The sequence below is a fragment of the Ornithodoros turicata genome, chromosome 6, assembly GCF_037126465.1.
Source record: "Ornithodoros turicata isolate Travis chromosome 6, ASM3712646v1, whole genome shotgun sequence".
NCBI classification, from domain to species: Eukaryota; Metazoa; Arthropoda; class Arachnida; order Ixodida; family Argasidae; genus Ornithodoros; species Ornithodoros turicata.
The window spans coordinates 67,292,727-67,317,201 of NC_088206.1; the positions used below are offsets into that span (position 1 = coordinate 67,292,727).

General features: G+C 47.6%; 1 protein-coding gene across 7 annotated transcripts in view; it reads right to left on the minus strand.

Annotated features, from left to right (window-relative positions):
• LOC135397122 (muscle-specific protein 300 kDa-like) overlaps positions 1-24,475 on the minus strand; it is a 177,056-nt gene that overhangs the window by 101,664 nt on the left and 50,917 nt on the right. For all 7 annotated transcript variants that reach the window (XM_064628473.1, XM_064628475.1, XM_064628474.1 and 4 more), the window contains 34 exons: positions 23,884-24,080; positions 22,519-22,910; positions 21,081-21,389; positions 20,649-20,900; positions 20,096-20,219; positions 19,774-19,979; positions 19,525-19,680; positions 19,293-19,454; positions 18,775-18,897; positions 18,511-18,711; positions 17,824-17,973; positions 17,602-17,754; positions 16,807-17,103; positions 15,403-15,602; positions 15,233-15,344; positions 13,824-14,048; positions 13,557-13,652; positions 13,060-13,236; positions 12,839-12,985; positions 11,665-11,976; positions 10,545-10,871; positions 10,318-10,470; positions 9,675-9,836; positions 9,455-9,568; positions 9,111-9,317; positions 8,822-9,049; positions 7,927-8,157; positions 7,661-7,843; positions 6,666-6,884; positions 6,465-6,572; positions 5,979-6,311; positions 4,962-5,279; positions 4,318-4,448; positions 4,059-4,248 (listed from right to left, as the gene is read on the minus strand). In XM_064628473.1, the coding sequence (XP_064484543.1) occupies positions 4,059-4,248; positions 4,318-4,448; positions 4,962-5,279; positions 5,979-6,311; positions 6,465-6,572; positions 6,666-6,884; positions 7,661-7,843; positions 7,927-8,157; positions 8,822-9,049; positions 9,111-9,317; positions 9,455-9,568; positions 9,675-9,836; positions 10,318-10,470; positions 10,545-10,871; positions 11,665-11,976; positions 12,839-12,985; positions 13,060-13,236; positions 13,557-13,652; positions 13,824-14,048; positions 15,233-15,344; positions 15,403-15,602; positions 16,807-17,103; positions 17,602-17,754; positions 17,824-17,973; positions 18,511-18,711; positions 18,775-18,897; positions 19,293-19,454; positions 19,525-19,680; positions 19,774-19,979; positions 20,096-20,219; positions 20,649-20,900; positions 21,081-21,389; positions 22,519-22,910; positions 23,884-24,080 (6,895 nt within the window). The remainder of the gene's footprint in view (positions 1-4,058; positions 4,249-4,317; positions 4,449-4,961; positions 5,280-5,978; positions 6,312-6,464; positions 6,573-6,665; positions 6,885-7,660; positions 7,844-7,926; positions 8,158-8,821; positions 9,050-9,110; positions 9,318-9,454; positions 9,569-9,674; positions 9,837-10,317; positions 10,471-10,544; positions 10,872-11,664; positions 11,977-12,838; positions 12,986-13,059; positions 13,237-13,556; positions 13,653-13,823; positions 14,049-15,232; positions 15,345-15,402; positions 15,603-16,806; positions 17,104-17,601; positions 17,755-17,823; positions 17,974-18,510; positions 18,712-18,774; positions 18,898-19,292; positions 19,455-19,524; positions 19,681-19,773; positions 19,980-20,095; positions 20,220-20,648; positions 20,901-21,080; positions 21,390-22,518; positions 22,911-23,883; positions 24,081-24,475) is intronic.

A 24,475-nucleotide genomic window follows, 5' to 3' on the forward strand; every position in this document is an offset into this window, starting at 1 on the left:
TCGCCGGTCAGGACTCATATGGAGTCTGATCCATACAGGGAAAACGACGAGTGACCTCAGAGGAGATGTAACCAAATCAAGAGCGACAATGGAAATTACAAGGTTCGACCTTCTTTCTTAACTACCACAAAGGAGGACCTACTGCAAGTGTCCTACACAAACCCGTTTACAACAGGCTGGGTCGCGAAAGGGAACCTGCACCTAACGCTCGCTTCTCTAAACCGCAGTCACGCACATTTCACCTTCAAAGAAATAACTTTCATAAACTCTCTGGCCATGATGTGTCATCTGCATTGCAGTCCGGAGCATTTATGCTCACGATGGCTTAAGTTGATCATGGCTCTTAAAGGTGCATTGAGGCGACCAACTCTTTATTTCTTTTTTGGCTGTATTGGGTTGTGCAAGGAACAATTTGAGCTCCTGCAATATCACAGAATGAGAGAACATCGTGACTATCCTATTGTCCGGGCATGTGACTCGTGACGTAGCCAGACGGGGCTCAAGTGGGTATAAGCGGCCCGTAAACTGAGAAGAAAGAAACGATGAAGGCACGGGGACCTTTCGACGTCACGCGAGGAACGTGTTGGCTGCACGCGGCCGTTTTCGCCGACTGTATTTTGTAGAGATGGGACGAATCCAAGATTTTTCGAATCCGAATCCGAATCCAAGGAAGCTTCAACGAATCCACGAATCTTACGAATCTCGAATCTTACGAATCCCTTCTTTTAAAAGAGTTTAAAAAGCCAGAAGAAAAAAAAACACTTTTAGTGAAAAATGTTTTGCAGCAGAACATGACACTTTTGTTTAAACAAATTAACATTAATTAAAAACAAATTAAATAATGCTTCAGTTTCAGGAGAAAATATACCCATATAGTTCTTCTTAAAAGTAAGTTATTTAACGTGTTGTTCGGCGACTACAAGAAATGCATAAATTCTCGAGTCCGAATTATTTCCATAAACCTAAGCAACAATCAAAAGCAAAACCAGGTTACTTTTAAACTTGTAATGTAACAGTTTCTGCCTGAGCGCTTTCAGTTCGCAGCAACGTAAGCAAACAAACAGGAAAACGTCTGTCGGCCAATGAGGCTTTCGGCGGACTCCGGAGGCGCCAATTTGAAAAAGCAACAAACAAACCTGGTTGGTGGATTCGAAAGATTCGGATTCGCGAACCTCGAATCCCTGCCTAGGATTCGCGGATTCGCGGATTCGGTTGGCACGTCCCTAGTATTTTGTAAATTTCATTGCGCAGCGACAATACACCGCGCAGCAAAAATATTTTGCGCGGTGACTCCTGATGGACAGCTTGAAGAATGACACAATGTTTCGAGCCACGTTAAATGTCACATCTATGCTCCTTAAAGTCCAAAACTGAAGTACATGGTGCGAAGTCGTATTAGTAAGAACGTTTAGTTGGAAGTCATCGTAATCAGTTTCGAATTTACAGTGGTGGGGGCCCCGGGGAACTGTGTTGTGGGGGCTCCCTCGGTGTATTCTATGTCTATCCAATGTGTTATTCGGGGTCCATATGCGTGGACGGAAGCAGATTTTTACCAAGTTTCCGTTTCATGGATGCGTTTCAGGCATGCAAAATAGATTTCCCTTGGACAAGACCTTTACTGCCTGGGGCCCCTTTGTGGTGGGGGCCCCGGGGCAAGTGCCCCGTCTGCCCTCCCCTAAATCCAGCACTGATCGTAATAATACGTGAAATTACCGCAAAAGAACTTATTTGAGGACGAACGCAGGTCAAAATCATCCTTATTAGATGGACGCGTTAGCAAAATCCGTCAGTGTATTATACTGTAACACACTGACAGATTTTGCCAGCGTCCATCTAATAATGCTGATTCGCTGTTGACGCGTTCGCAAAGGCCGCCAGTGTATCATACTTAGGGCCTGACTTTTTCGGGTTTTATTTTTGGCCAAATTCGGGGGGTAAATATCGGGTGATATTTTTCATTCGAAAATTCGGGTGTATTCGGGTTAAATCCCGTTACGGCACATTCTGTCGTCAGGAATTCGGGTGTATTCGGGTGATTTTTTTTTGTTTAATAAAAATTTGTCTTAACGTGGAGCTAATGTTTAGCAATGTTATCAAACTTTATTTTAATGAATGCTTATACCCTACGCAACCCGGATATTTTCGGGTAGATTAAACCCGAATTTTGCAGATTTCGTTCGTGGGGTAAATATCGGGCGGATACGGGTTTAACCCTAAAAAGTCAGGTACTATAACAAACCGGCGGATTTTGCTAACGCGTCCAAGTATAACAAAGGTATGATTTATACCCTCGTTACAATGTCCATAAATCTTAATCGTTCGCTCAGGACCCGGACAGGCGACGGACCTGTCAAATACTTGCTGCCAGACAGGAGGGGCTGCTTCAGGAAGTAACCTCAACAGATATATGAGGTAAAGGTGCGGGTACAGACATTCATTCATAGAAAGTGCTATGAATGAAAGCCTTTCTTGCCCAGTTTCACATGGAATGCACAGCACAACACGACATCGGCCTTGTAGACTAACGACCACCGCACCCTCACACCAAGTGCACTCACACAGATGACGACGTGATCAAGAACAAAAAAATACGTCACCTCACAAAACACCACACCACTCATTTCACGCGATCCACCATTTGCCGTTACAAAACTTTTTTCCTCACGCCTGGGCACAAAGAACCTTTTCAGCACCGACACACACCGTCTATCCCATGCTACGAGCACCGTCGGCGCGCCTCGCCTTTGGCTGGCGGACAGAGACTCCTTCTCCCCCTATTCTTCCTCAAAGAAACACTAAAGAGATATAAAAAGCAGCCATGTGTGCAAAGACCCCATAAATACACCCCAATAAACAAGACGAAACTACAGAGTAGGCACTTTTGAAAAAGAGCGCCTTGATAGCTGAGACAGGCACCAGACAAGGCCAGAAAGTTCAACTTGTACGGTTGAGCGCCGATTTTGGCTCAGGGCCCTTGGGCGAGAACCGGGGGTCTAATTTTGACTCGGTTCACGTCACACGATCACGTGATCGTTGGGTGTGCTTTTAAATATCCGGACCTGTTGAAAAGTTTTCGCGCTTTTTCCAGCAACTGGTGGTCTGGTGGTCGTATGGCATCGTATACACTGGAGTGTGTTTGCGTACGGTGTCGGATACGAGGGGAAGGGATGATGAAAGACGCGCAAGGGGGTTTGCGTGTGCCAACGTGATTATATGGATGTGAGCAGGGTGTGTGAGGTGGATGGGAAGACGTGGCGAAGACTTAGACGAAGTGCACCGGCGGTCAAGTTGTTATATGTTTACGGAAGAGAAAAATACGAGCGGATACCACTCTTGCCCCCTTCGCTTTGTCTTCGGTTATCTTCATTTTGGCTTCCCAGCCATTAATACAAGCACTTGGCAGCTCGCAAAATAAAAATAATAATAATGGTACCGTGATGTTACACGTGAGGTTTGTCTGCCTAAGGTATTTATGCGGTCTCGCAGACAGAGGACGAAAAAACGTCGCTGCGGCATATGGCGAAAACATGAGTGGTCAGTAGGGTGCCTTCACAACTTTGCAGTCGTCGGCACAGCTCCCTGTGAAGTCGGAACAAGACGCACGAGCTCCCCCTCTGCGATAGTCGTGACTTTGCCCGTCTGAGAGTGGCCGACTACGGCAAGCGGCTTCATCACCGCCACCACCGCAATGGCGAAGTGACCAAAGAGGTTGGTCTTCTATTCGCTATAAGTAACTACCTAAATGTAAGACCGGTATGCCGTAACCCGAGTACATAACCTAACACAACACAACGTAACCCAAAGCGATAACGCCCACTCGAACTTCCACTCTCGAACCACCATGCCACACTTCAGACGCCGGGTCCGTTCATCCATAAATATATCCTCCACCCTTCTTGTCGAACATTTTGGCTCCTCTTCGCGGGTCTTTAACATTCCAAGAGCGAGTCAACCACCCCTAGTAGTTCGACCAGGCTCCTCCACGATGTCTTCAGCACCCACAACAACTGCCGTCACGATAAGCGTAACAGTACGCACGTCAGAATCACGTCACCCACCTGTAGAGTAACGAGCTTGGCCTCGAGGTTGAAGCGATCGCGGGCTGCGTCCGAGTTGCACCAGTTTACTTTCTCCGTGGCTTGAGTGAGCCACCGTTGGAGTTCGCTCTGGGCCGCCCTCTGATGGCGCTCCAGGACAGCCAAGAGATTGGTGCACGTTTTCGACGCTTGGGTCTTCGCTGCGTCCCATCTAAAAGGTGGAAAATGTACGACTTCTGTGAAGCTCCTACTTCGTAAAAAGGCATGTACAAAAACAGACCTCTTGTGCAAGTTGTCGACCTCTTTCTGAAGGTGGCGTAAGTCTATGGTCGGATGAGACTTCCTCAGTTCTGTCACCTTCGTTTCGACTTGGGGCAAGTCTTGGTTCTTCTGCAGCACGTCTTCTAGTTTCTGGTGAAAGAAGGTGAAGAACACATAAATGTAACACCGACGACGTAAGGAAAAGTTGTCCGAGTGCTGTCTTGAATACATGATAGCTATGCAGGTCGAGTGGCGACATTGCAACATAGAATAAGAACCACCTCCTCTGGCTGTTTATTTTCTTTTCATACTTAGGTTACCGTAGATGGCAGTGTACGCCATGTTTAGGTCACCACAAAATTAACCATACAGAAGCTCTGCAATTGAGTAAGAGCTTATGAGACATGGATGCTACTGCCTACGCCTAAACATGAAACAGAGTACATGAAGCATAACATTACCATATCTCTGGGCGTACCCTGTCTCTAATCGAAAATAAAACTGCCTGATGAGTTGAAGACATAGACGGCCACGATCAGAGCGCTCCATACCGGTACTAGCAAAGACTAGCTCCTCTACAGATACTCGCCATATCGCGATACACACCACGACACGCTAGGGCTGACGTCTCGTCGCCGCGAGAATACATTTAGATTCAATTACCCTGCATTCCTCCAGCCGTTGCAAGATGAGTTCGTCCGATCCTGCAGTTCCTTCACACCGTGCGAGGGAGTCACGCCTTTGCCTCAGCCATTCGGTGAAGCGTTGGAGTCGTTCCTTGATGTCAGTCTCGTCCCTCCTGACTTCGCCCAGGACCTTCTCCAGTTCTTCCGCCAGGTTCTGTACTTCCGTCATCTTGGAGCCAATTTCCTCGCGCGATGTTGTCAGGACTGGAATTTCCCTTCCCTGATTCAACTCCGCCAGGGAGTCCGTCTTCGTGCACATGTCGGTGTAAATGTTTTTCTGGGTATCCAATTCGATCTGGTTGGAAGAAGAAAGATGAATGATTTTAGCGGGTCGACGGAATCTTAGGACTTCGAAGACAACTTTGCGTTATCGTGCGGTAGCTTCATTGACGTGCCACTGTCGACTAAATCTCATATCCTAAAATTGTCATTTATGCTATTGACTGTTTATTTATTTAGTTTATTTATTTATTTACTAAATTTACGCCACTGCAATCCACACGTCTCTCTAATTTATTGTTCTCTATGATTTCTTAAAATATTGTTTCTCTATGTAAAACGGATGTAGCATGAAATTATCTCCTGGTTTTGACAGGTATAACGTCATAGTGAACGCAGTATGCCACCCGTCTGGCAACACTGCACATCTAAGGTCGATTTCCGTCTCCTCACCACTGCTGCTGGCAGTCTTCCAACGTGAGGCGGAGAGCGCACTGTAGCTAAGGGAAACAGACGCCGGAGCTCTTAATGTCGTCACATGCCCTTGGAGACATCGAAACTATAAAGCTTTGCGGTTTCTTTGGAAAATTCCTGGAGGCGCATAATATTCACACAGCAACCCAAACAGCAACCCAAAAGCATACGTTAGAAAAAAGTACTCAAAGAACTGAAAGCGACACAAGAAGACCTTTCATCTGCTTCCTATAAGTACTGCACTTGGGTCATTAAACTTGGTAAAGATGTTCACATAACGAAAAATTCGAAGCACACTTACGTAGTAACGATCAAGTGCGTTCCGTGTACGTTCACCCTCAGAAAGACCTTGGGCCTCCCGCAAGGCTGAAGAGACGTCATTCAGCCAGGTCTTCAGTTCCTCCTGCGCTGATTCCAACTGTCTCCAGAGAGCCAGTTGGGCCTCCAGGTCCTTAAGACGGTTGCGGAGATCTTCCTGGAGCTTATTCCATCGCTGCTGTCTGATTTCCAGCGCTTCTCTGACGGGAACAGCTTCGAACCCATCCAGGGCCTCCATTCGTTCGGCAAGTTCGCGGGTCTTGTGGACGTATGTGTCCAGTGTCGTACGATGAGTGCGAATCTGTTCGCTCGACACCTGTAATCGATTGAGAACGATAATATAAATAAATAAAAGACGACACTATTCATATCAGCCTTTAGGCTTCCTCTGCCCTGCATCATGTCATCTCCACCTCAAAGCTAACACATTCAGACACACCAAAGTAACAGTTCAACAAAACACGCATACCTTAACCTTCTCTGTCAGGGAGTTGGCTTGAACCAAATCCGTCGGAGTAACATTCGACGCTTCCTTGAGAACAGAATCAGCCTGCGCCATCCTCTGGTCAAGTTGATTCTAAGGTCAAAAGAGCCAAGCCGTACAGATCATTCTCACTATACTTTATTGAGGCATTCTTGCGCCTAATAGTGTGAGCACCACGCTACGTACCTCCAAGGCAAGGCATTCCTGCCAAAGCGCACGCGCGTAGGCCAGCAGCTTGTCTGCACGCGCGGCATCCGCGTTCAGGCCTTCCCATGCTTGAGCCAGGTTACCAAGGAGTGACTGGACTTTAGGGAACGACGAGGAGTCTGCCTCAATAAGCCCTTTGCCCAGTTGCTGAGCACGGTTGTATTGTGTCTGTTGCTCCGTCACGCTTTGCTGTACTTCCTGTTCAAGAAAAAGATTGTCACGCTAGATCTGGCTATACTTTAGCACTGTATCCCTGTCCAAAGTTTCTCTGGTTACAGAAGCCAATTCAGGTCACGCTCCGAGGGCTTTCTACCTTAGTACTATAGATACGTGCAGTAAACTCTCGTTATAACGAAATAGTTTTCTTCGAACAACAACAACTAAATCATGACTAGGGCCTGGGGTGATTCACCGCTTGAGAGCAGTACACTACCCCATTACACGAGAAGCATGAGATGTGAAATATGAAAATGAAGTTATGTGCAAGTAAAACTCTTGAACTCCCGTCCTCTGGTTGCGCAACGCTACGTCACACAAAAGGAAGAGCAAATTATCGCTTTGTTTGACCGAAATCTGTCTGTTTCGAACCCGATTGTTCGAAGTGCCCTGCAAGCCTGCAAAGGGCGAGCCGGTGGAAGCTCTTACGGCAAACCCAGCTTACGCTTTTCTCTCTTTTTCTCTTTATTTATTTTTTATATTTGCATACAACTTGAAAAGCTGCCAATGTGCTCCCCACCAAAGTTTGCTTGCTTGCTTGCTTGAATACCTTTCCAAAGCTCCCGTGGTGTTCCCGAAGCTACCATCACTGTACCTAATTCGCCCATATCGAATTCTCGCTTATATCGAATATTTTTTCGGACCCGTTGACTTCGTTATTACGATGGTCTACTGTAATTGATTCCTGTGTTTAAGCGCAGTGGACGGGGACGTCTCTAGCTCATTATGCCCGAATGGGGTCTGCGTTGCACGCTTACCTCAACGACGTCAATCATTTTCACCAAGCTCTCCATGTTGCTTGATTGCGGACGAAGATTTTTCAACCGTTCAGACGTTTCTTTGACAAAGGCGTGAAGCCTGTTGAGAAGTTTCTCGAAGTCGTTCCATTGGTTTTGCAGCTTGCTTGCTTCCCCTTGCTTCTGCTGCAGGACATCTTGCAGCTACAAAGAATAGGACACCCAAATTATGGTACTCGTCTGCTGCGAAAACAATTCCTCTATATCTGACCCACTCCAATCAATACCTGGTCATGAGGCACGCGTAGCTTCTCAGTTTCGCGGCGCAAAGTTGTGGTATCACCGGTCGTCTGTTCTTTCAGTGTTAGCTGCACTTCCATGACCGTCTTGTCGATACGGTCAGCTTCCGTCACTTTTTCGTCGAGTTGCGAGGTCAGGGTATCGCTGTCTTTCTGAGCCTGCTGCAGAGTGTCCGGCTCGGCCTTCTGAGATTCGACGTTCTGCTGCAGGAGCCGTACCTAAGGGTTCGAAAAAGAAAAGAAAAAAGAAGAAGAAGAAGAAGCGTTCATCATAGTGTTTCCTGACACCCGAAGTGCGAAGCCAATAATGAAATTTAGTAATATGACTGGAGGTTCCGGCGCTAGACAGAGTAGTCAGTAGTAGTCAGTAGTCAGCGTCAACAAGCTTATGGCTACATCTATAACGCCGTCCGAGCTCTCGCTCAGAACCCCAGCAGCAGCTTCTCAGGTAGTCAGCAACTGTAGCAACCTAGTCCAGCCAACAAAGTGACTATCCTTTCTGCACCTCAAACCTCCAGCAAGCTTCTCCATGGTTCCTCCACGCTTCAGACGTAGTACACTATGGCCGGTGGAAGCGACCGTGAGAGCGTCACCTATCGTCGCCATGGACAATCAAGCACCCAATACGCCCTGAACGGTGTCACCGTTGCGCTATTATCCCCGGCGCGTTTGTGGTAAATCACGAAGGCTCCATAGAGTTGTGTCCATAGACAATGTCAGACTCCATAGACAAATTTACAGAAGGTTCGCCATCACTACATAATCCAATTTGATATAGCGTTATTACAGCGTACAATCTATGCACGTGCGTTCCTGTGGGCGGTGGTATTGTGGCGACTGTACCTACAGTTCATATGATCCAGTAGTACAGGTTGTGACTTGCCTGCTCGATGAAGTCCCGTTGCCACGTCTGAAAGTCTTGAACCTTGTGCAACGTCTCTTCCCGCTTCTTAAGGAGGTCTTGCAGTTCGTCAAGAACTTTCTTGAGAGCTTCAATGTTCTTCAATATCTGCTCCAGATTAGCGGCACCGAGGGTCTCACGCATGCTGGCCACAGTCTCAATCAGTGTTTCCAGTTCGTTCTTCCGGTGGATGACGTCATTTAAGCTGGTCTGAAAGAGTGACATCTCATGTTATTACCGTGTGGGGCATGCGTTGCACATTTGATATCACCTGAAGTCGTCTTAGGCAGGTATCTACATGACCCAGATGCACGTCGCGTCCAGAATCAACTGCTGTCTGCAACTGCTGCAGAGCTTGCTGTATGCGTTCCAGACCGCGCAATGCTTCTTCCCTCTCGGATGCCGTAGCCGTCAGCTCGCTCAGAAGTTGCCGAATCTTTTCAGCCAAGGCATTGGCGCGTTTCTGGAGTTCTGAAACCTGCGGCGTATCGTAAAGAGATACATTATGTTGCTGAAGAGCGCATGTTGTAAAGCCCGTGCTGAACATTGCATGCGGAAGCATGCTATCGGTCGCATACTCTGAAGATGAGCACCAGGTCTGATGTACCAGCGTACCTGAGAATGTAGATTGCTCGATGCCTTGTGGGAAAGTGTGTCTTCAAATCGGTCGATGTTGCGCTGGAGGTCGCTCAGCACTTTCTGTTTCTCCGTTACCTCGTTGGCTAGGTTCTGCAAGAGACAAGCAGACGGAATGTGAGAACAAAACCATTGTTGTTCCCGCTGTTCCCGGGAAGATTTTTTTCCCTAAAAACCATTGTTTTCTCGGTACACTTGCCTTGAGGTCCGTCTTGTGAACTTCAATTTCTTCTGGCGCAGCTGTCTGTGGAACCTTGTCCAGATGTTCTTCAGTCTTCGTGGTCCACGTGACCAGTTCCTCCATTTCAGTTGTGACGGTTTCCCAGCGTTGGACTGTGGATCCAAGATTGTCTTTCCATGCCTGATTAGATATGCAAAATCGTGAGTTCTTATTTCATTACAGCGCAGTGAAGAAAAAAACATGACACTGCCTGTTGCTCTCGTATAAAAGATCTAAGATTGACACTAAATGCAGTCAATTTATTTCAGCATGCAACAAATTTCCGCTTAATTAAATTTATTTTCATTGCCTTATGGGCATTCATGGTTTCTCACGCTCACCCGGGTCACACAGTTTCCCGGTCACCACATTTTCATATTTGTTAATGTCTTCCCGCAAAATCATATCACCGTGATTTTACTTATGGTATCTTCAACTGGCTGTACCAACGCTCCAAGTCAGAACGCTCTGAGCTGGAGGAAGAAAGAAGATGGAAGAAAGAAACAACTGCCGAAGCTGTTGTCAGAGCTCTCCGTTTTGACCAGTAGAAGACAGAATGCTCTAGAGCGATCGGTGGCTGCCAGTCGAAGACGCCATTAAATTATTGACCTAGCGATCTCACCTGAAGCGCGCTAAGGATTCGGTTCCAACGATCCAAAAGCTCAGACAGACTCTGATAGAGGGCACGTCCGTCAGGCTCATCCTTCTCGGGCTCTGCTTTCTTCAGCAGTTGAGATATCTCCTTGATCTTCTTCTGTGTGACGTCATAGAAATCCTGCACGACAAGATGACGACAGGTTAGAAAGTTGTCACTACCGTATACACGCACACACTCCAGCAACTACTTACGTTGACCTCCTCCAGCTTTTTCTTAGCATCACCCAGAGTCGTCGGCTTTGGCGCTCCCTGTTCCACGGATGCTTCAGCTGTTTCGACAGCCTTGACTTCTTTCACGGTTTCTTCCCTGATTTCCATCAGGACCTTTTGCTTTTGGCTCAGGTCTTCTTCCTTTTGCTTGCCTCGTTGATCCAGTTCTGAAAGACGTGACCGGAGAACGGTCGTTTGTTCTTGCAGTTCGTGCAGGGTCGCCTGAGGACGTCGTGAGGACAGGTCTTGAGACTCGTTCTCGAGTTGTGTCAACGCTGACGTCATCTTGACGATTTCTTGTTCAAGGTCCTGTGGAAGAGAACAACGGCGTGTGGATGACAAGTCAATTTTTGTATTCACGTGTTTTACGGGAAGTAACAAATAAGAGGTACTGCGAGCGAACCTTACTGACGAAAACAATTGAATGGTTAATTTAGAGAACCAATAGTGTAGCGGTAATAGTAAGATGACATAAAATACTACTTGAGTAGCATTACGCCGATGTCTCGGTAGAAGCCTGCCAAAAAAATCTGGGGGTACTTCTACACTACTACAGGGTGTACTGGAGTACACTGGGGATGCACTACTGGGCGTACTGGGGGATAAATGTGGAGTACTTCATACACCACTCTTTGCCTCTTGCACTTGCTGTCACACATGACATAAGCTCGCGTACATTCACTGCTTCAATACTGAAAGACCCGGTGCCGATCTCCGCTAGGGACACCGAAATTTCAAAGGAGAGGAGAGCTGCAGGGAGGCGAGGAGAAGAAGAGAAAGACAGAAAGAGGAAGAAAGAATTTTGTCTAGACGAAGGTACGTACGGTACACTCCAGAACTGACATACCCCAGTCAAAGAAACGTATTATACGTTTGTTTTGACAATGGTGCGGTTGCACTGTACATACACTCGTAATTAAGCGCGGTGGATGTGTTGGAGTACCATATTTGAGATGCGCTATGGTACACTTCACCGAATTTACAACGGAACAGACGGTCAGAAGACAGTGAACACATATGCTAAGCCCAGGTAGCGGGCTATCATCTCTGCCAAGACAAGTACGTGTCTTTGTGGTCGCCACGACGTAAACACAACTCTTACCTTGACTTCTTCAACACGATCGGACACAGGGCCGTCGGGGGCATCGAGACGCCGCTGCAGGGAGTCAAGTCCATCAGCAATCTGCGTCGCCTTGTCCAGAAGCTCGCTGCATCGTCGAACGGTCGTTTCCATCTCGATGACGCTCTCACGGACCGTGGTGAGCACGGTGGTTGTTCGAAGTTCCGTCTGTTCCAACTGAGAGCGAAGGAGGCTCTGCTGCTCCGGACCTGCTTCGCGTGACAGTTCGTCCACGATAGAACGGAGACGGGCCAGCATTTCTTCGATGGATTCTTGCAGTTTGCGTGCAAGTTCCTGCGGAGTTGAGTTCGTGAAGTAACGTCGAGCACGTATGCTATAAGGCCGGACTACTAGAGGACCGGTCGGCTAGCTGGGATATCTGTCCTAGAGGTCCGACGTTGTGTGCTTTTACTTATCGTGTTCTTTTTCTTTTCGGACAGAAACCTTTCTGGGAACTGTTTATTGGTGCTTTCGTAAGAAATTTTACTACGAGGGGGGGGGGATATGTTTATTAAGAAAAAAAGAAAGGAAAGGCCAGCCAGATGGAGGTCGGCTTGTTATTCCAAAACAGAGAGGAAAGAAAAGAAAAAGAAAAGAAGCAAAGAAAAGACGCTACGAATGCTACGAATGTGGTCGTTGTGTCTATTATCAAAGCACAAGCATACCAAAGGAAGCACTTTCAACCGCTTTCCAATGCTATGTTGTTCTAAAATGGCTTTGGGTACTTTATGGCCAGGTACTTAAGTGAGAACCGTATTAGAGAATGGATAAAATACCCCAGTGCGAAGGTAAAACAATGGGACGAGACAAACACAGACAAAGGGACGACGCACAGCAGTGCTGTGCGTCGTCCCTTTGTCTGTGTTTGTCTCGTCCCATTGTTTTACCTTCGCACTGGGGTATTTTATCCATTTTAAAAGATGTCATACCAACCCGCCCAAATTTTAACCTTATTTCGTATTAGAGAATGCTCAAGGGAATGAGAAACCCTTGCTCAAGAGAAATCCTTGAAAGTGAATTCATAAAGTATTCATCCGCGTCTGTCGTTTCAATAATTTTAATCATCACCAATAAGATGACCTCTGTTTTCGACCCGGATAAACCACTTCCGAACGCACCACAGAAAATAATTGATGAACGTATTCGTATAACTCACCTGTTTTTCCCGAATGTACTCCTCCAATTTTCGTTGTTCAGCATCTGCAAGATCTCCCAACGACCTGAGTTCCTCTTCAGCTTGTGTCAAGCGTCGCATCAATTCTTCTCGTTGGGTTTCGAACTCTTGCCAGCGGTTGCTGTCGGTCTGAGAACGCCATCAAAGACACACATTTAGGCATCCATCAATTAATTAATTAATTAATTCCCAGCACTACTGACCGTCATTTTGTGGAGTCTGTCAACAGCTTCCTTGTAAACTTGTGTCCATTCTTGCTCCAACTGTTGCACTTCTTTGGACACGAATTCCGGGGCCCCCGCTTCAGCCTGCAGGGTCTTCCCGGATTCGATGCGTTCCTGCACACTGCCCTGCAGTTCCTCCAGCTGTCGAATAACCTCCTGCAGATTTTATTATTTGTTACCTGTCAGCCATTGTGGAAATGTGTAAATCTGAAGACAAACAAGCTTTCAATCGATACCATATTGCTGACGCCTAAGCGCTTCATGAGAACAGACTCGACTGTTCCGATGTCATCATACATTCAGCGTGAGTCAGCCACTTTGACAGTTGCCTTTCGTTAGACAATGAACCATTGCGGCCGAGGAGGTGTATAGGCTATCTATCTTGTATGAGAAGAGATATGGTCTAACTGAAGCGCCTTAGGGCGATTTATGGATTTATTGAAAGTAAATTTGTAGCGACAGAACGCTCTGCGTACCTTCTGCTGCTGCACCATCTCTTGTAGCTTTTCTGGGTTAGCAGCTGGGATTTCTGGAGGCTTCAGGTCTCTAACCTCACGTAGCAGGCGTGTCACCTGAAATACATCAAGTTCGCGACGTCATCATCAAACAGACTGGGTTAGGTGTTCTTTTTTAGTTTGTCATCTTGCATCAATATTTGAAAACGAAATCTCCGTGACATACCCACAGCGACAAATTACAAAGTCGACAGTTCACAAAAAGTATGTTGGCAACTATAAACTCACTTGGATAACCTCTTCTCGATAGAGGAAGCACTTGGAGACTGTTTCCGATATGACGGTCGTGGTCTCCAGAGTGGGCAGAAGTGCCTGGTATCGAGAGAAGAGCATCTCCAACCGATCCCTCTCTCGTTGGGCTTCTCTAGGTTCTAAGGTGGGCATCAGGGCTTCCAGACGCTCCTTCAGCCATTCCAGGTCACCACGTCTGCTTTCAACGTTCGCACAGATGTCCTGTAAGGGGAGGGTCACATTGACCTGTGCCTGAATGCGATAAACGCTTCGCAGTTATTCCAGTAGTATGTGGCGCCAAAGTACTTTCTACTTGTAGGTCCTTCGAAAGTATTGACCTTTTCGCTCGTATGCGCATTGAGAAACTAAAGAACTTTTCCATAAAGAACTCATATAAAAGTATTGGACCGTTCATAGGTCACTGTCACTGTTGCCAACTACACTATAGTACCTGTTAAAGGCAGCAACATTCGGCATTTTCGTAGCATTTGCACAGCTAGCGGTGATTTTCTTTTTTCGTGATTATTTCTAAAAATGACGCGAATAACATTTCCCACGAATTCGCAGGATTCGCGGAGAGTGTCCACACGCGCGAAATAGTCTTTGCGAAAGATACCTGCGAAATTATTCCTTCCACGGAAATATGTCACAAATACTAACTTCACGAGCAAGTGACCTCTTCTATAGACCTCTCCCTGCTTGTAAATGAATGACGTCATAGTGGTCGACAGCGCCACCAATTTGGTAGAGTTGAACTACGCTCGAAGCTAGTAGCGAACAAGGTCGCGCCCGAAAGCCACGGTCTTGAGGGGATTACGATGGTCCCTGAAAGGGACGCGACCTTCGGTCCTACTTTTCTTTCAATAGGAGGCAGTGAACAAGTGCCCATTCGTGGAACCCAGCCCTCCCCTTCCGATTTGTTTCGGTTTCAATCTGTCTACCAACGTCATAATGACACTTCTCGGGTAGAGATCTATTCGTTGACTTCTGGACATTTACACTCAGTAACATCAAACATGCAATGTCCAAAAGGGCGCCTTGCTAGGAGCACGCTGTAGTGGTTCCTGTCCTTTTCAAGCAACGACCAACACCACTCTTCCACCTCGCGATCCGGTCGTGCTATCCGCCCACCTTTTAGACCTTGCGGAACACGACGTCCCTTCCTCAATGAAGGTATAATCCTTCCTTCCGGCATCCGCTTCCTCTTCCGTTCTGCCTTCATGCGGACGACACGCAGCCAATCCACACACCCCGATAGTGAAACTGCCACTTGAATATCAATCGTTGGATTCTTCTTAGCTTATTTACGTTTAGCCAAGATTTCAAGCAACTACTGGTGGCTACATTTTGATATCTCGCAAGTCAGAAAGCACCCTTCGCCTTCGAGAAAAAAAAAGTCATTTTACCATGAACTCCGCCCTCGCAGCCTCATAAGCCTCTGCAGAGCTGGAGTCGCTCTCCACAAGCTTCTGGACGCGCTTGTCAAGCTCGTCCATCCATGCGTTCAGCTCGCTGAACCTGCAATTTACGACACGTTCAGCATCCAGCACAACCTCAACTTTCGCGGCGCACGTACCTCTTGGAATAGTCGGACCACTGCGACGGTCCGCGTCTCAGTACACGGTCCATGTTTACAATGCGGTCGTGAAGTCGTTCGAAATCTTCGCGACGCTTCTCCAGGTCCCTCTGACGGGCGGGGGAGTCCTTTGACATTTCCTGCATCTCTTCCAGGCAGTCTTGGATGCCGCCCATGTCCTTGGAGCTGTTGAAGTAAGTCTGGAATAGACGTGCAGAAAGGAAGTTCTCAGTCCCCGACGCGTTTCGCGCGCTCCAAATATTGCGCCGGTTGGAATAGTTTAAAGGAGCACTGAAGGCCCCCCCCCTTCCATAACGTTTTCGCTTTTTCCTAGGGTATATTACGCAACAAATAACATATGAACGGAAACTGACAGATATCGACAGAAACCGAGGGATACTCAACAGGAGACAACACGAGAAATTACTGGTACAGCAAAGTTTACTTACACGAGGCACAACCATATACCCAGAGAACCCTGAAGGGGTGGGGCTGAAGGGGTGGGAATAGCACAGGCGTATAGTTCCCATCAGTAGCTATTTCTATTAATTCTCTAAGTATACCTCCTCCGTTTCTTTAACCCCCTGGATGAGACCTTCTTTTGGGTCGCGCGCATGGTCTACCCATGGTCCAGATCACAAGGCAGCTCAATTTCTCCCGCGTTTCTTGGATCACCGCAAACTTACGATCTTTGACATGGCAGTGACCTTTCTTTTTTCTTTCCAGTAACAAACTATTGTAAACGTGCCAACTAGCGCACTTTAGCCGGAAGAGGAAAAGCACGGCGCCAGTTCACTGCGTGACTCAGAAAAGGCCCCGAACTGTTTATGTGGACCTGTGTACTTATACCCAAGCAGCACAATGTACTGAATGGGCGGGTAGGTGGAAAGCCTTGAACAGACTCGTGACACTAAAGAACATTGATAAGACACATACCGTCCACACCTATTGCACTCGACTTTCAGTACATTGTGCTGTTTGGGATCCTCGAAAGAGGAGCAGCATTCAAGAAAAAAAGATGCTCCCGAGCAGTCGTGTGTTTTGAGCCTCTAGACAAGCGAGAGATTGTCTACGCTATATACCCATGCTTGACTTCTAGAAAACGGTTAATAATACTAATAATTCATTATTAATCAAGAATAATAGGTCACAGGCTGAAGAATGTGGCAGTGTTCTAAATGGAATGGTACATGGATATTTTTTGTTGTTGTTTACTTGTGACTCATAATACACGACAATACGCGACAATAGGTATATGCCACACGAATTTGTAACATTCCCTAAATAACCGCGGGTAACTAAAAAAGTAACCTAAATAATCATTACTCTCATTTAATACCATTAGTGATCAACCAATCGCACCCGAAGACAACTTTCAACAAACTCACTTGAAAAGCCACGTACCTCATGTCTTTGCAGCAGAGCCTCCGGTTTTTCTCCCTTCTCCAAGAGCGTCTGTTCCTCCCTGAGCTCCAGGTCCAAAATGTAGATGTGCTTCGTGAAGGAGTCGCGCAGGGCATTGAAAGTCTGGTCGTCCTGCACTTGCGGAAGTCTATCCTGAACAGACTTCCACTTTTCCTTGACGTGCTTCACCCGTTTCTCGATGGGAGGATGAAGTTCCTCTGGCAAGGTTGCAAGCACGTCCTTGCCTGCCTGAATGACGCTCAACAGGATATGCTCGTGCGGCTTGCTGAAGAACGCCTGGAACGCAACGGTCATTGCTTGTGTTACAAGGATTTGTTGTCCAGGACCTGCAGGTCCACCATAGGTCGAGAGCTGCCGATATGTAGGACCCGGGTTTCACCTTCCTCCCAGTATGCATACGTTTACGCACTGTTCACGTCCGTCACTAAGTTATCTCGACAGCTTTAGGCTTGATTCACTTTCACTTTTTTTTTGCCTTAGACATTTCCTCTTGTAGAGCGTTACGCTACAGGGTACGACTTCAAAAGACATGGGAAAGTACAAGTATCCATGGCCCACTAGTGTATACTCAATCTCGGAGGTAACGGTAGCGAACCTGACCCATGACGCTAACGCGACAGAAAGTTGCGTCTTCCACGACAGACGTAAAGTCATGCGTTGCGAGAAATCGGCGCAAGTAGAACTTCCAGGTGAGCAAAGTTAATCGACCAATACAAGTGATTCACATATATCGCAGAGAGGTACGTCCTGGACGTCACAAACAAGATGTCTTACCTCAGATGCTTCAAGGTCGCGATCTGGAGCCAAATGCTTCTCAGCCTTGTTAAGCCATTCCAGCGCTCGGGATTCGGACTCGTTCAAGTGTTCCCAACGGGCTGCTGCTTCTTCCATGGCTCTCTCCCACTGATGTGCTAGAGTTATGGTGCTCTGAGAAGCAAAAAGAGCACAGAGTATGTCAGGACGACGCAGACGGCCCCTTTATCAACGCGTGTGTACCTCAAATCTGTCGTTAAGAGCGGCCATTCGTTCGTCGATTTCGGATGTGTCGATTCCAGCGTTCGCTCCGACTTCTTCACGCAGGTCGCGATGAAGTCTGTTCTTCTTGTCCAGGAATGATTTGTACTGGGGCGCTTGGCAGAAGAATGCCTGTAGAAAAGATTGGAAAAGGTGCCTTGTGGACTGGTATCGGGGTTATTAAGGTCGCATGGGCTACCTGTGTGCGGTCTGTGACCCTTGCTGACCATTCAAAACGCATAATTAGCTTTTTTTTGTAAAGTCAGTGCATGAGTTGGTGTTGCTGTACAAAGACTTGTACTAGGGCACTATGCTGAAGAATGTCTGTACAAACGATTGGAAAAGGTGCTCTGTGTACTGCCAAGCGCTACGGTGTACAGGTACAGCCCGCGTCAACCTTAATGATAACACTGGAATAAATTCGGTCTCATTTCCGAGCGCGATAACAGCCCCCCCTGGTGGCACTGGGGGATGTTAAATGAACAAAATCGTTGCGTTAAACTAACAGAATAATTTTGTTCAATTAACATTTACTCATGGCCCTAAAGGTTGCTGTAATCGCGCTCAGGAGCGAGACCAGATTCTTTCCAGTGTTATTATAAAGGTTGATGTGAGCTGTACCATCTGTATAGCGAGCCGCCGCGATGGAGAAGCACCATCAAAACCTACCCGATGTTTCTCCAGTTGTCTTTTCACTTGGTCCTGAGACGTTGGAGGGCTGTATGTAGCGATCGTATCTTCAGCACGATCAAGCCAAGTGTCCAGGTCACCGAGGTCCTTCTGGAGGGCATCCAATATCGTTTGGAGCTGCACAACCGAGCGAAGCCTAGACGCTGCTTTGGCTCCCACGCGCACAAGTGATTCCTTCTCCTGCAGCAATGCAACGGCGCAAGCCTCCGTAAGAGTATATTAGAGCGCCCACGAATACCTTACCTTCTTGAGATCTGCCATCATTGTTTCTACGTCTCGGCGACTAAGGTCACGTACAAGAGCTTGTGCCTTCTTGGCCGCATTCTTGTACAGTGTTTCTTTATCTTCGACTTCGCCTTGAAGTTTCTGAAATGCATATAAAGCACGTTTACTTGAAAAGCACGCAGCAGAACAGCTAAGTAGCGCAGCCTTACAACCACCGGCCTTCATGCCTGACTTCCCTGGCATTACCCCTACCTATCCCACCTGCCACATATTCCCTTACTCTTTCCCCTCTTAGATAGCAGATATCACCGTCCTCTTCAACGGTACTCCGCTCCACGCAAGGTGATTGATTCGTTACTACAAGTGAGGACTTTATTTAAGAATGATTTAGTTAATAAAGTGTAACTGTGGATGTGTTAAAGAACTTGAGTCACCTTTGTGAGAACTAGATTGACGACGTTTATGTACAGCACTTCAAAGATCGTTCATGCGCTATTGGAGCGCCCCGCGAGGTGCGAAAGTAACGTACTACTTACGCGTATTGCCTGCGTATGTTCATCGAGGTATTCACGCTTGCAAGGCACATGGGCAGACAGAAGGGATTCAGCATTCTGCAGCCAGCTCCGAAGGTGGCTTAAGTCTCCGTCAAACTCTTGCGAAGTCTGCATGGTTTTACCACTACTGAGGAATCCATGAACCTAGAACGTTACAAAACACAATTCGAGAACAGCTGCTTTGCCGATTCCTAGACTAGATGCCCGGGCGTACCTGCGGATATAAGACATCCCATCTCCGCTTTATTGACATAATCTGTGCTCTAAGAGGTGAAGCGACGTCGTCTCTGCTTGTGGCGACCAAGAATTCGCCGGATTCCACGACAGCGTTCTTCTTCTCGTTCCAGGACGGTAAGTCGGCAAAGTACTCCTGGTAAAAATGACCCGTCGAACATGTCAGGGAGACTTTCGAAAACGTTACACCAATTGTCTTCAAGGATATGTATGCGTAACTGGTCCTTACCTGGTGCTTCTCAGGCGGACCTTGAAGAATCATTTCAACTTGGTCAAGCCAGCTGACCAATGGTTCGTAGTGCGTGTCATATCGGTTCCAGTGGGCCAGTGCCTGAGTCACTGTGTTTCCAGCCGTTCGTAGCCGCGTGCTTAGCTTACTCCAGCGGTCGTGGACGTCTGACAGAAGCTTACCCATCTGGTCAGCTTCTTCAAAGTCTGCAATGACGTTACAGAAAGCTATTCTGAGTCTCTTGAGGCTTGGGCAGGAACGTGTTATGGGTCTGTTCATACTCGCACTGACACAGCCTTTCAGGAAAGAGCCAAGTTCTTACCGAGGGCACCACCTCGTTGGGAAGTATCGATCGAAAACTGGAACTCTCTGAAGAGGAGATCGAACTTCTCGAAGACTTTTTCTTTCTCGAGCATATCCTTGTAAAGTATCTGCAGTCCTTCGACCTTTTAAAGAGATTTATATTTTCCGGCATCAACGATCATGAACCACCTACACTGACATGCCACAGAACTGAATGGCATGTTCACTGCCATTAAATAGGACAGCGCCAGATCATGTCACCCCCAAACGGCTGTTTTGTGCGGAATACAGCTCTACTGTAGCGGTTTGTGTGCAAGACTATGTCTAGAGGAAAGGAATTTGTGTCGACAAGAAGACCACACGCGGTTTTCTTGTCGTCGTAAGACTCGGGTTTTCCGTTATGTATCTGTGCTCGCTTGAATTTTAGCCATGCTCTAATTGACGTTCTCTACTCCAAGGTTGCTTCAAAATGCGCGCACGACCACTGTACCCTCAGAACCCCATCCCTTAAACAACCACACAATCCCTTTAAAGCATCGCTACAGAAACGAACAAACAAAATGATGTCTTACGTCATGCTTGACTCCGAGCTTGGACTCGAGCCTGGAGACTTTATTTTCCACGTTACGAAGAAAGTCCAGCAGCTTCCACTTGGCAGCCTCCAGCAACAGCCGCAAATGGCGCTTGCGTGCAGTTCTGGACACGTGATCCAAGCGGATTTCCAGGTCTCGAATGTGGTGCGGAGAGACGTTCGCCGAGACTTCTGGTGAAGACTTCTGGGACGAGAACCACTGCCGAACTTCATCGAGGTCCGTGAAGAATACCTAGTAAAAAAAAAAAAAAAAAACGATAGGTGTTTGTTTTTATGTGGCGAAATGCAGTCCTAAACGAATGCTAAGACAAGCGCCAAAAAGAATCTTGCTGTAGCCCATGAACAGATAGCAAATAGTAGAGTAATGTTGCTGGTAAACACTAGCCAGAGCCTTAAGACACCGAAAACCTACATCGTATTCTTGTAGTTTCATTGCGACCACTTGAGACATATCTTCAGGACGTGCATTAGGCAGCAGTTCCGTTCGCAGCCTTTCTTCAGCTTGAGCCAGCCACTCGGCAAGCTGGGCGAGGCGCCCAGGGAGAGCAGCATCCAAGCGCAACTTCCATCTCCTAAGAGAATCTTCCACGTTCTGCCAGCGGTTTTCCAGCGCAGGCCAAGCTTGTGACAGTTCGGGGCGATCTCCTCGAGCTGCCCTGCGGTCCAGCTGGTCATGAAGACTACGATGACGTTCCAAATCTTGGCAGAGGTTCATGTATAGCTGAAAGTACCAAATATAGATCAGCCTAAGATAACACTGGCCAATCGCTAATACGCAGCGTGGACATGCAGCGCTATGGTAGCTGGGGCGCAGGCAAGAAAATACCCATAAACGGAAGGACATCAAGAGATTATACGACCTGCCTGGTCGTCATTACTTTGCTTGTCTAGACTTGACCACGAAGGAGTCTCCAGAAGCCAACACCTAGCGCAACGTTTTCTTCGCAGAGTTCCAGTTACGTCATGAAAGCGTGTGTAGTTACTCGGTGTTTTTGCTCGGCTACCTGCCTGTTAGCAATACACACTTCCCCAAGAGATCTCCCTGACTCGGTCTGTTGCCCCATACATCACCATCCCGTCCGGTAGCCGGTGTCGCAAACATTTTCATGAACAAGGGCAGAGGGAGCGCGGGTGCATGGTAGTCCAGAGCCGTGTATTAAAAGGGCTGCCCTTGTAAGAAACGCGGTGTGGCGAAGCATTGCGCTTTCTACCATCCTGCAGCCTTCAATGGAAGAAGGCGTGTTCTCTATAGTCTCCAAATGTTCTTTGGTCTGGTTTGTGTCTAGGTAAGTCTGTACATTTATCCACGTGGAGCAGTTTTGCACGATCGAGCACTTGCGCCCACGCTCGCTGACTGGTCCACGAAACAGTCAGCTCGATTGCTCTACAAGGTCCTTTAAGATATAGGATATACACGGCCTCTTAAGCTACAAGCGCCTCTCGTCTCTCTTAACCGCCACGTCTTAACGCATTCTACGAATCAGTGATGCCCTAGGGGTAGCAGTTGTGTCGATATCCTGGTGCTTGACTCCCTCTCGTAACCGTCGTCTTCCCATTTGTACTATTGGCGGAGAATGGAATAATAATAAAACACTCGCAGTAGTTGTAATAAAATACTGTTTCATCACCTTAAGCAAAAATACCGGCTTCGAGCGGGTGGCAAGCAAACAAGTGAGATTCAGCAGGATAGCAACGGATATTCAGCCTGTTCACCCTGGTTCCTAACAGTACGTCCACGAGACGACTGATTGGACGTTCAGCCAGTTTCGTCAACGACAATTGACGTAACACAATGCGTAACTGTACAGTGAACACACAACATACATAAAAAAGAATATGTGAAACCGTACCATGTACTCTTCTTTGAGGTTCGTCACGGGGCCACTCAGAACTTCCAACGTCTTCTCAGCATTGTCCAAAAAGATCCTCAACGCCGCTGTGTCATCAGGCGGCAATGCAGCTGCTGGTGGCTTTGGCGCGATCGTCGGTTTGGGTGCCGTTGGCGGCGGGATCACCGGGGTGATCACCGGCCGCTGAGGGGTCACCGCTGGAGCGAAGGTCATCGGAGCCTTGACGGGTGTGATAGAAGTGATCGGCACCATGGGTGGTACTGTGGCCAAAGGTGACGCCAGGGATGTAGTCACGGGCTCTTCGCCGGTCGAGTAGGTTTCTGGATACTTGTGCAGGAACTGCGCCACGTACGTCATGATGGACTTCTCGTCGGGCTGGTCCACATCCACATCTGTGGCAAACGGTAGAGTACGTTGAATGCAGGCAGCTTAGCTTTGTTCGTTAAGGCATTGAATACGTCACGAAATGCGGGAACGATCTTAATGGCTGCTAGAGGTTTTGACTCTCAAACTAACTTAATGGAATGACTGACTTTCGGTTGCACTGCACATCGATTCTGGCGACTCCAACGAGAAAATTATTATTTTTTCTGTAATTCCTTGCTAGAATATACTACGAAGCAACTGTGGCTATGAGAGACGCATAGATGGGGGCTTCAGGAAGGAGTGAGAGACAGAGGGGTTATTATGTGTCCTGGGCCGACTTCAGGGGAACCACACACAACTGGAAAGTCTACCGAAAATCCAGAGGAAACCTCAGACGGCACAGGCGGTAATAGGAATCGAACCCAACACCTTCCAGTCTTATGTGTGTATGTTCTATCGTGTTATGTTGAACATTCGCACGGTGCCCGAATATCGGAAGTGGAAGTACATAGCAGACGACACCATCGGCCCTGTCGTCTGCTGCGGAATGTCTTGCGGTAAACGAAAAAAACATGGCGGTGAGCGCGCGCGCTAACGTGAAAGCAGATAGGTACAACGTTTTTCGCATCTTCCGCTGAAATATTCTGGGAAATATCACTCGCCTGATTACTCTGGAAGGAACGGTAGAAGATTTGTTAGAAAACGAGAAGGATGGTGCTCAAAGCAATGCAGACGGCAGAAGCAGACGAGAAGGAGGGTGCTCAAAGCAATGCAGACGACACAAGCAGACGAGAAGGAGGGTGCTCATAGCAATGCAGACGACACAAGCAGACGAGCAGCGGAAGAAAGAGTATTCTGTGGCGAGAAGACGATCTTCCCGAGGAGCAAGACATACGCGAGGAGACCGTGGCGTAGGATTCAATTAACTCTGATCGCTCTACCGTCTCCACCAGTAATGTCGCTACCCATTCGCTTATTTGAAGGTCAAGAGAACTGTACCTTCTGGATCCAGCAGACGAGCAATGCCTAGGTGGTCTCGCGCGAGGTCGAAGGCAGTCTGGAGGCGCTGTCGGTTGCTCATCCGACGTGCCTCATCCATGTCCACCAGGCTGGGTTTGATACGCTGGACGATGGCCATGAAGGCGAGGCCATCGCGCCAGCTGGGACCGAAGTCGTTCACTTGGATGCCGAAACGTCTGTCAGGGAAAAAAAGAACATTTCGTCACATTCTGCGAAACACAAGCGATCGCCTCGCTTTCTTTCCTCTATTTCCGCGGAGAATTTCGTGAAAGCCAAGTACTAATACGTCTACAAACAGGTCCGCTGGCTATTTCTCGTACTATATCTGCGAAGTTTGTGGAGATTTCTGCTTTGTTATTCTATTGAGCCTATTGTTTTGACTGAATACTAAACGGACTCCTGACGAAATTAGAAGAAAAAAAAAGGTACGGAAAGAAGGACGAAAAGCCGAGCGAACTGGCAACCGGCAGCGAAGAAACACCAGGACTGACGGTAGAACCAGGACACAGGAGAACCACAGAAACAATTTTCGTTCTTGTTCCCCCTGTTCCATCGCTAACATCTCCCCACG